Raw genomic sequence first — 12,012 nt, 5'->3', positions numbered from 1 at the left:
TTACTTCAAATAGTTTATTAGGACCTACTGAGTGCCAAGCATTGGAGACACAGAACCAACAGGCAGTTTCTCTCCTAAGGAGGTACCAGGTGGGTGTGCAAATGGGACATGAACAAGGATCCAGAGGGTTAGGCATGGGATGCTCTGGAAAGGGTTTGTCTGCCATATGGAAGAGCCTGAAGGCAGTGGGAGCCATAGAAGATTCAGAGTAGAAAGGTAAAATGTGGACAAAGATTTGAAATGATGGAGACTGATTAGGAAGCTCATAGAATGAAGGATATTTCAGGCTTTCTCCACTCTAGTGGCATTGTCTTAAAAGGAGGGGATAGATTGGAGATACCATTATGGACAAAGAGTTGATGTTAAAAAACAAACAAAGAGTTGTTTGTTTTTAACAAAACAAATAAGTTGATGTTAAAAAACAAGCAAAAGAGTTGTTTGTAACAAAGAGTTGATGTTAAAAAAAAAAAAACCATTTTCCTTTAAGCATCTCACTAGTCTCACCCACTTATTTATCATCTTGTCACCCCTCCACTACCTTACAACACTTTTCTTCCTAGCTGTACGTGAGACTTAGATAACCTTTAATAGCAAAGGAGAAAAAAATTCCTATTACTGTTATCCACTTGGAAGTCCTAAGCTGTCTCCCCCCACCTTTTTAGAGGATCTAAACCATAGAAAAGATTGTGAAATGCCTTAAGTGGATGTACAAAGAAAACATAATAAGTTTAATGTCATCTTATTAAAATGGCCTGCTGTGACTCTCATATATGATAACAGCCTGTCCTGGTCTCTCTCAGGACAATTTCTCACTCTGCTTTCTTCTTCTTTTTATCATGTGTGTATATATATCATAACGTATTATCATAACATACATGTATGATAAAATACATGTGTCATGTAATGAGATCTATATAACATATCAATCATACATATATGTTTATATATACATATAAGCACATGCATACATATATATTTGTCTTCATCAATTAGAATGTAAGCATCATGAGGACAGGGATTTTGTTTTGCTCTCTGCTGTCTTCCTAGTGGCTTAGGCACAGCCTTTGATATCTCATCAAACTTCTGCCTGAAGAGATACAGTCCCTTGTGCTCCTTGGATGGCTTCCTCAAAGAAGAGTAACAAGAAGAAGGGCTGTTCTGCCCTTAATGAGATGATACACAGGGAATACCCCAAGGGCATTCACAAGTGCATCCATGGAGTGGGCTTTAAGAACCTCAGGCACTCAAAAGAGTGCCTGGAAATTTGCCATCAAGGAGAAGGGAACTCCAGATGTGTGCAACGACACCAGGCTCAACAGAGCTTTCTCGGTCAAAGGAATAAGGAATGTCCTACAGAGTATCTGTATTTGGTTGTCCAGAACACATGAGGATGAAGATTCACTAAACAAGCGCTCTACGTACATTATCTATGTACCTGTCACAGCTTTCAAAAATCTATAGACAGTAAATATGGATGAAAACTAACTGCTGATTGTCAAAGTCATAAAACTGCAATAAACAAAACAAAACAAAACAACAGCAAAAACTTCTGCCTGAAGAAAGCATATTATTATATACCTTTAGCCTAGTATATATTGGAAATCCTCTCATTAACCAATACTGCTAGACATGGCTAATCATCACAAATATTTAACAACTGAAGGCCTACTTACTTCAGTAAAAATTCATGGAGAAAAAGTAATATGAATATATTAAACAATATAGAGCATCAAGCTATAATAGAGTAGCTCCAAGCAGCTAGGAATGTCAAAGCCCTATGATAATCAACAGTCTGACTCATATACCATGATTTTGTCCCTTTGAACACTTTTGGCTGAACAGGTAACCAGCTATTTAGTAGATTAGTCTCTTTTTCGTTCTCTCTCATAACCACAAGTCATACACATCTGTAACACATTGGAGATCCTGTAGAAGGCAGAGTTACATTCCAGGTTACTCTCATAAAGCCACATTCTTCTCTTCATTCTCACTATGATAAGAAACTAACCATTGTAAGGTATATTTAAGATGACTTGAGAGTGTTTGGGGGCTTCCACAGGAGGTATGCTTTGACCCTGCGCCAGTTCGCAAATCAGTATCCTCTCATCTGTAGTTACTCTGTGCTAGTAACATTGTTACAGGGCAGGACCCAGGAATCCCCATAGAAGGAGTATGTGAAAGTCCTCTTTCATGTGATAGTCACACTGAATGTATAACTTAGAGCAACATCCAGAAGCTTTTGAAGAAGGTATGAGGCGACATAACAGAGTTCAAATCTCATCTCTTCTACTTACTAGCTAAGTGATTTGGAGAAAATTATTTATCTCTCTTGTGCTTCAGTTTCCTCATTTCTAAAACAAGGATAATAATTCTACCTCTCTCATAGTATTAGTATGAAGATTAAATTAATATGGCGAATCATTTAGATGAGTGCATGATATAGAGTAAGAGCTACCCAACAGTTTGTTAAATTATGTGAGTTCTTTCCACTACATATAGAAGCCACACTTACATGAATTCTTTAGGATATAATTGGGAAAGTGACATTTTTAGAGATTAACGATTAGGTCACCTACTTAAGCTCAGTATTTAATTGTTCAATGTAATAAAATGCAAAATGAATCATCAGAAATTTTTTTTCCTATGGCATCTTTTATAATCAATATACAGCTTACAGAATATATTTCATCTATAATTAGAGAAGATACATAGAGCTCAGCATTTTCATGCTGGCAAAACTCTAAATTTATAGACTTGGGCTGCAACAGGGACTAATTTTGAGGACCAAGAAGGACTAATCATATACAATACACAGTTGGTTATGGATGTTGTTAGGTTATTTGAAGAACATGTAAACAGACTATTTCCTTAGATAAGGTAAGATTCAGTAATATCATAATACCATTTTTATACCAGTTACTCAACGAGACTTACGAAACCAGCACAAAGACATCATTTAAATGACAGAATACTATACAATAGGTATTATCAAGGGGGGATACTTTGAGCATCTGAACTTATTAAATACAAACAGGAGAAAGGCTACATAACAAGACAAACAGTTTATTACTTTTCAAAAAAACTGATAGTCCAAGGATTGGCTCCTATTTATTAACATCTAAAGAAGCTGAGATCAAAACAATACCCTCTGACATCCAGCTAGTGAACAGTAAAATGACTGCGGGGAGCTGGTGCTGATGAACAAAATGAGGAATTTAACACCCAGCTATTTCACAGGTGGGCAGAAAAGGCTCTAAACTGTTGAACAACAAAGACTGGGTTATCTCAAATACTTTATTTGCTTTGAGGAAGGTTCTTTCAAATGGCGAACAGGAAAATTGAAAAGGCAATATAGTGTTGCTATATCATGATATTTCTCATGCCTCATAAAAAAATCAAACTGGAATGGAAAACTGATTATCATATTTATCTTCTTATTACCTATATTAAAACCTATTCAAATATATCCCTTACTTGCCTAAATAATATCTCCTGATTCCCTTAATACTTTATTAAAATTAAAATAATTCCCAAATAATTCATTAAAATATCTCCTGACTCCCCTTAATAATTCATTAAAATTATTAACTAATTTTTTCAGTCTAATCAAGGCTTAATTAGCTTACCAGTTGTATATGTTCATGAATAAATAATTTACCTTTAAACCTTAAACATACATTGGGAAAAATTATCAGCTGGCAGAAATATTCTGAGATAATTTTTTTATACATGGTCAGTCCTATTTTTTAGAGTCCTATATAAATGGTTCTACTTGAAGAGATGGTATACTTCAAACAAAAAAAAAGAGGTTACAATATTAAGTCAACTTTATCAAATGTGAATGGACACACACAAAAAAAATCACAGCCAAATTGGCTCATTGGGCAATTTTTTCATGTTTATACTAAATATAGAAGTACCTTTATTTTTCTTCTGGAAGAAGATTCTGTTATTGTCTCGTAAATGTAGTAGAACTTGATTATTCAGTTCATCTTTTTTTTGCAAAGATTAGAGATTGATAGGAAAAAAATGAAGCCTTGTCTTAGACTGAACAAGATAATCAATCTGATGAAAAAATTAAGAAGAATTTACTTATTCATTCTTTCATTCACTCAACAAATATGTAACTAGCACCCTGTACGTAGCTGGCATTTCCATAAGTAAAATAAGAACAAAGTACCTTCCTCATAAGCTTTAATGTAGTTGCTAGGTTGGGAAAAGGGTAAAGACAGTAAAACAAACAAATACATAAAAAATCAGGGTGCTAAAATATATAAAAGAAAAAAGATGCAGGGTAAGGAACTAAATGGTGTTGATAAGAAGGGCAGGGAAGGTCTTTTTAAGATGATATTTGAATAGACATCTGAAAGAACTGAGAGAGAGGGAATCAGAAATATATCTCATGGAAGCACATTCCAGGCACAGGACAATGAGTTCAGGATTGGAGGTAGGATCATGTTTGGTACATCCAAGCTATAGCAAGAAGCAAGCAAGCGTTATTGTAACAAAGTGAGAGAGGAAAAGAGGATTAGGAGGTAAAGTCAGGAAGTCATCAGAATCTTGGAAGCCATGTAAAACAAAGATGTGGCCTTCAATTTGAGATAGATGAAAAACATGCAGAGTTCTGAGGGGAGGAGTGATAGAACCCGAGGCACATTTTTAAAAAGTGAGCCTGGCTACACTTTGAGGTAGAGAAGCCAGTTTAAGAGCCATTCAAGAGTTCAAGCAAAAAATGGCGTGGACCACTCCATGGCAGTGGAGGTGGTAAACTGACTTGTGGAATGTGAGAGAAACAGAAATCAAGGATGCCACCAAAGTGTGACCCTGGACTACTGGAAGTATGGCTGATCACAAAGTGAGATGAGGAAGAGTATTAAAGAAGCAAGTTTGAGGGAGAAAAGTGGACATTTGGTTTTGAATACATTAGGGTTTTGCCTTTAAACATACAGTGGATATGCCAAAGAGGCAGTCTGCTCTGTTCTCTGGAGATCAGGGAAGAGGTCAGGACTGCAATTGTTAGCATACAAGTGGTATTTAAGACCCAAGACTGCATTAGTCCAGTATATATATATATATATATATATATATATATATATATATATATATATAAAAGAAAGTTCAGGTATAACTTGTTTTGAGTTTCAGTTTTAAGGGTTGTTCCTCCTGTCTCTTCAGTTGACAGTTTTTCTCCTCTCTACTGGACCATTGCATGTGCATATCCATACATGTTGTGATACCTCTTGTCTTCTATTTCTCATTCTCCTTTATAGCAAAAATCCTTGTAAGAGTTGTCCATTCTTTCTGTCTGCAATACTCCTCACTTGTGATTCCACTGTGATAAAATAATTGATGTTTGTCTGGGGAAGTAGATGTACTCATGCTGTTTTTTTTCTTTTTCATATACATGCATACCAAAAAGCTGTTACATAGGCATAGTTTTAAGAGAACTATTTTTAATGCAGCCATAACAGACTCACTGAAAAGTAAATGGTTCAAACTCTCTTTATCTTTGCTTCTTCCCTCACTTCTGCATTTCTTCCCTTAAACATAGTAAACATTTCTATAGCCTGAAATTTCAGTTAAAAAAAATCATGCTGTGGAACAAATGATAGTGTTTCTCCTCCAGTAGTACTTTGATTTACTGAAATATTTTGGGATAAAATGATATGAAGTTTGCTTCAAAATAATCTTATTGGAGGAAGGAGATGAACTGAGTAGGAGAAGAGATGAAAGAAGGAAGCTGGCCCTGAGTTGATTGTTGATGAAGCCTGGTGATAGGCATATGGGCATTCCTTATACCATTCTCTCTGCTTCTGTATGTGTTTGAAAATTTCCAAATATGAAGTGTGAAATGAAAAGAAACCTACTGTCAGTACTGCACTTAATCCAAAGAAATCCATTACAATGGTGAAATTTTAGATCATTTGTTAACAGGTGATGGAGCTATTTGGGAGCACAGGAATTTTCCCAAGTCATAATCAGGTTTTTTTGTTTGTTTCTTATACAGCATAAAAACTTTTCATAGACAGCACAAGCTTTTTTTTTCCTCAGAAAGTGTCTTAGTTGCATTAAGATAGAATTAATTTGGATGTTTATTGTGCAAATAATTTGGAAGACTAGACTTTTAAAAATGAAGCCTTGATTCTTTTTGTTTCTATTTTATTTTATTTATTTTAATTTTATTTTTTATGTTTTATTTTGTTAAATTTATATCCAAATTAGCATATAGTGCAACAATCTTAAATATCCTCTTACTTTAGGTAAGCATAAAGAAATTTAAGAACACCTGTGATATGAAATATGTTCTAAGGTAAAATAATATTACAGTTACAAAATAATGCTAATCCAGTTGATTGTTATTTAAAAGAATAGTTGATTATGCACCGAAGGTAAAATTTCATTGCAATAATAGTTAACACCTTTTTTTTTTTAAGAAAATACTTTCTGAAATTTGTCACTCATATTGCCATATAAAAATTTAGGCAAAATAGGTTTTTAACCTTGCGAAGTGAGCAAATGTAGAAACAACAGTGTTGCTACATTAACTCTTCAAATATTAACTACTAAGTATTCTTTAGTGTTTTCCAGTTACTCATTAACCATTTTATTCTGTTATTGTTTCTCCAATTGTCGGTGATTTCCACCAGGGAAAGTTGAAAAACATTTTTGTAGATTAGAAAAATGGTCAGGTTTTATTAACAACATCCCCTTGCTCACCATATAGTCATTATTAAAAGTCCACTATGTATTTGGGGCCTATAAACCCCACTTCAAAAATTAAACCCAAAGTTATGTTGTTGTGCAGTTTATGGTTCCTAGCGTATGCCTTTATTGCCCTAAACATTTCCTTGGTGTAAACTACTGAACAAGGGAACAAGATTTCTTTTGTAACTGATACCTAAATTTCTATTCTGCTTTAAGCATCTAATTTGCACTGTGAAGACATATAATTTGAGACTTGTATCTCTATCATGGAAGTACAACAGTTTATGCTGATCTCTAATTTTCTGAGTTGTACTGGCTATAATTTAAATGTTTTGCATGATTTTAACTGCAATGCCAACCAGTATACATCAGAAACCTTTGTATATTGACAGAGACTGGGAAAAGGATGTCTTGTTCTGATTTCAGATAAGCATTCCCTTTTCACAACTGCAGGTGCAAGGGAGCCCATTCATAGCATTTGCTTCAAACCAGTTATAGTCACTGGATGAAAATACAATGCTATTACATGAGATCTTGACTGATCTTTACAAGCACATGAAAAAAAAGTTAATGTTTATTCATTTTTGAGAGACAGAGACAGAGTGCAAGCGGGGGAAGAGCAGAGAGAGAGAGGGACAAAGAATCTGAAGAAAACTCCAGGCTTTGAGCTGTCAGCACAGAGGCGGATGCGAGGCTCGAACCCAGGAACCATGAGATCATGACCCGAGTCGAAGTCGGACACTTAGCCGACTGAGCTACCCAGGCGCCCATGAATATTTTTAAAGTATTGTTATTAGTAGTAAATTCTAGAGGCAAGTAGCACTTTTTTCTTTGTCAATGTATTTGGGACAAAATATACTCTGTTGACACAATCTTGGTCATTTTACTATTGAGTGTGTGTGTGTGTGTGTGTGTGTGTGTGTGTGTGTGTGTGTGTTTACTAAATCTAGAAAAATACTTTGTCACTTATTAACAGAAGATGGAATTATACTTGGTGGAAAATCTGTTGCAGTTAATGGATGTTCCACTGAAGAGATAATTGACAATGTTACTATTTCCTTTGCTTTAAATTTCACTTATTTTGAAATAAACATATAAACCAAAATATAACTACAAGATAAAAATTTACTCTAATTACTCTCATTCACATAACTGGGTAAATCTCTTTTTGAAACAAATATTGGACAATGATATGTGCAACAAATGAGTGAAACTAGCTGGATGTTTCCATTATAAACTCTAACGTATAAGGTTATGACTTGATCGTTTTTATAAGCTTCAGGTGGAAACATGGCACAGCAATTCAAAGTATAAAAGAAAATTTTAGTCTACAAAACAATTACAACCCTACTTTAACAGCAGAGGTCAGAGAAAGGCTCTAACAGAATTTAAAGGCTTGATGACCAAAAGTGTTTGGCCTATATTTAAAACCAAGAAGAACTCATCCCAAATTGATGATTAGTACTATTACTTACTGTATGTTTTACTGTTTGCCAACAGTCCAGTACAGCCACCTTAAATTTGCATGTAATTCAAAAGTGCCACACCTTTTCATACACTATTTGACTTGAGCATTCCTTGTGATTTAGGGAGGGAGGTACTGTCCTCACTTGTAAAATAAGGACAATATACTTTATAAAGAAGTATCCTTTCCAAATCAAGACAATTCTGATAGAGGTGGCTTGCCTGGATTAAATGGTGTCAATCCTGGTTTAAATTTCTGTCTCTGTGTTTCAGTCTCAGGGGCTGATCTCACTGAGGGATCAATCAGCTAGGACTTTTTTTGTTTGTTTGTTTAAGCTGAAAAAAAAATGGTGACTTAAAGAATATTGGTAGTGTATTTAATTCATTCAGGCTGAGCACTATGATAGAAGCAACTTGTATGCAGCCATCTTCTCATGGACTCAAAACCAGAAAACTCACTCCCATTATACCAATGTATCCTCAGCCTTGAATCAAATGCAAGTTAGTGATTAGTGGATCCACATGCAGAAATATGGGGGGCATCTTCAAAGATGACTTAAAGAAGAATGCCTTCAAGGATGGAGCAGAACCCCTAAAGTGACTTATGTAAATATGGCCTTCCACTCGTCCAAACTTACATTCTATTACTGCTTGCCCCAAACCCGGAGCAACACACAGAGTCTCCTCGTGTAATTAGTTATTGCTGTCACTCCGGGGCGGAAACACTTCCCACCTGGCCTCCCTCAGGCCGCCTGAAGGGAGGACGCTGCCACACACCCGCCCTTCTGAAGTTCTTAGGGCAAGGAGGCTGACACTGGGCCACTTACCTGGCCGGGATATGCTTCGTCACAGCCCAAGACCTTTGGGAAAGAGAAGAAAACAAAAGAAAACAAAACAACTTACCACTTTGGCCCAGTCCAAGAACAACTAAAAACATCCAGGCCGCCCGAAGGAATGGGGCAGGACCTGGCCGGCAGTTTTGCAGGCAGACAAATGCGGCAGTAAAGAAAGCCAGGGCGGAGCGGCACATAATGCAAAGCAGCCCGCACAGCGCCCGCCGCCTGGCTGCTATCCGGATGCGCGCTGGCGACTCACGGGCGCACCTCGGGGCCCGCCGGCCAAGTGTCGCTAAGACGTTTCCCGAAGGCCCAGCAGGCGGACCCCGCGGCTCGTAGCAAGCGGTGCAGGTATGCTGGCCCCGGCACCGCTTGGCATCTCAGGGCCCCCCGGCCCTGCCAGCTCTGCTCCGCGGTCCCGCGATCTCCGCGAGAAGCACCTCCTCTGACGGTCAGTGGCCCGGGGCGGCGACGCGAGCGAAGGCTCCGCAGCCCGCTCTGGGACAAAGAAAAGAGCTTTTGTTTCTCTCCAGCCGATGGGGCTTCTGCTGCATAAATCAGCTTAGTGAACAGCCAAACAGAATCAAACCCAAACAAAGCCCGAAGCCGGGGGGGAAAAACCAGCCTAAAGTACTATCACTGGGTGATGCTGCATCTGTGGGAGGGGACGCCGGCGAGGCCGAGGGGGAAAAAAGTCGATGGCGCATCAATCAGCGCGAGCTTCTTCCACAGGTGGGCAGGGAGGCCAACTCCACTTAGTTACAGCTTTGCAGCCTCGTCAGCTGAGCAGCGGGCAAAGTCAGAACGGCAGCGTCCGGGCTGGCGAGGGAGGAAGCTCGGGGTGCCAGTAGCTGGGGGAGCCGACTCCGGCAGCACCCTAGAAGCCCCCGCCGGCGCCCGCGGACACAGAGCGAGGCATAGCAGCTCCCCGCTTCGCCGGGAGTGGAGCGCACGGCCTCTAGCACAGGAGAGATGGTTCCGCGAGGGTGCAGTAGCCTAGCCTTGCGGGGCGGGAGCTTCGTACCCTCGTCCTTCTGGCCCCGGTGTGCGGTTCAGGCGTCCCACCGTCCAGAACCCGGGCAGCTGGCGCGCTCCGGGGTACACCCCGCGAGCAGGCGAGGGAAGCGAGGCTGGCGAGGGGCGGGGGAGCAGTGGTCCCGCTCCGGCCCCCGGGTTGGGGGGGGCTCCCGAAGTGCTGATAGCTGGGCGCGCTCGGGGCCGCGAGTTGCTAGGAAACCGCCCCACGCTACCCGGCGCCTCGCCCCGGCCGCCTGCAGGCGCAGCGGCGGCTCCGGCGGCAGCAGCAGCAACAGCTCCGAGCAGCGTGGGCGGGACATTGGTGAGGCATGAAGTCACCGCGGCCCACACTCGCTCTTTGTTTTGCTCACTCCAGCTCTTTTTCTCCCCCTTGGCTCTGATAGTTGCCATTCCCATCGTTCACCAGAGCTCCTGATGCGTAGCTGCGCAACGGGAATCGCTGCCCTTTTTCCTCTCCCTCTCCTCGCCGAATGCCTACACCCCAACGCTCCCCTAGCCGGCGTGGAGACTTGATAAGTACTAATGGCAGCTGCGCGCAGATCCCAGCCTCTCTCACCCGGGCACTCTGCGCTTCTTTGTTCCGAAATACTCACTGCCCGGCAGCTGCAGCGTACCAAGTGGAACATAGGGGCCTCTCCCCGCCCCCAACACCCTCTGTTCCGCGGGTGCGCACTGCCAACTTTGCTTGCAGATTTAGGAGCTCACTATTCACCCCACCCCAAGACCATCCGGCATCTTCCCAACACTTCGAATTGGGCCAGTCCGCAGAGGCTGTACCCGGAGCTGCTAGCTGAAATTTCTCGCTCCTTCTCGCGGAGCCTCAGTCCTTAGCTGTCCAGCCTTGCTCTTCCCAGGGTCTGGTGGTGGCTCTGGGTTTTTGCTAGTTACAGTGAGTTTTTTGACCTTAAGCGTCACCTTTCAAATAAACGGAACAAAGAAATTATGAAGTGCGGCGAACGAAGCAGGAGAGAGAAGCTAAAGAGATGGTGAGAGAGGGCATTTCTGCCTGCTTGAAGTTGAGAAATTTAGGTGCAAAAAGGGAGCGGGTATTAAGCTGGGCAACTGTCAGAGAAGCCGCGCGCCTCCTCGGATCTTGTCACTACCACTCTAGACCGAGGGAGGGAACCCAGTCCCCCCGGATTGAAAACAAGGCACTGTTCGCATTCTGAGACACAGAGAGATGGTTTTCTTTTTCCTCTAGGGGCAGGAGTGGTTCCCTGTGGTAAAGTCTGACCTCTCATTTTTCCACTAGCAGCCTGCGCGACGTCTTTCATAGAGCACCCGCCTCGTACAGACATCAGACCAGTCTAGCCAGGTCAAGGTGAAATATGTGGGAGTTTCCCCTCCTTCTTATTTGTTTAATAGTTTCCATCTCCATATTTGGAGTAAAAAAACAAGTAGGAGGTTTTCTCTCTTTCTCTCTCTCTTTTTTTTTTTTCTGTTTTCTAATTGTTAACCGAGTGAATGGAAAGTACCTGGTTAATAAGCCACAGCATTGAAAACTCCCCCTTTTCAGGTGTGGACTGCACATTGGGACCCACAGAATTAGCTAAGCAAACCAAGAACCCAGCTGGAAAATTACAATTGCCCTAGATCTACAAAGAGGGTCCTTTTGAGAGCCCAAATGAATGAATGATCCAAACCTGAAAAAAATGATCCTTGTAAACACAATTTACCATAGGCAATGCAGTCTAAATAGATAGAATTAAATCTAGCCCAGCTTCATAACTTATTTTCTTTCTTTAGTTACAAGTTCGAACAGCTCTGGTTTTGCTTTAGGTGATCTTAAAGGAAAGGCCTGGAAACTGGCTGGGATGGTGTGAAGACGTTAAATTTGAACACAAAAGGAGCATATTCTAACTCCCATGAATCATTCTTCAGTGGGGGAGCATGTGTATTTTCCAGAGAGTATTTCACAGTCCCAAGGAATGTAGCCACCATTGAGACCGTGTAGTGCTATAATGACGAG

General features: G+C 40.6%; 1 protein-coding gene across 1 annotated transcript in view; it reads right to left on the bottom strand.

The window, feature by feature from the left end:
* Positions 1–10,311, bottom strand: part of ITGB8 (integrin subunit beta 8) — an 85,902-nt gene extending 75,591 nt beyond the window's left edge. Inside the window, exon 1 of the mRNA XM_045495044.1 lies at positions 9,073–10,311. Within this exon, the coding sequence (XP_045351000.1) occupies positions 9,073–9,199 (127 nt within the window). The 5' untranslated portion in view covers positions 9,200–10,311. The remainder of the gene's footprint in view (positions 1–9,072) is intronic.
* Between the last annotated feature and the right edge of the window lie 1,701 nt (positions 10,312–12,012).

Source organism: Leopardus geoffroyi, chromosome A2, assembly GCF_018350155.1.
Source record: "Leopardus geoffroyi isolate Oge1 chromosome A2, O.geoffroyi_Oge1_pat1.0, whole genome shotgun sequence".
Lineage (NCBI taxonomy): Eukaryota > Metazoa > Chordata > Mammalia > Carnivora > Felidae > Leopardus > Leopardus geoffroyi.
The sequence above is the reverse complement of the archived record's forward strand: the minus strand, read 5'-3'. Positions and strand labels throughout refer to the sequence as shown.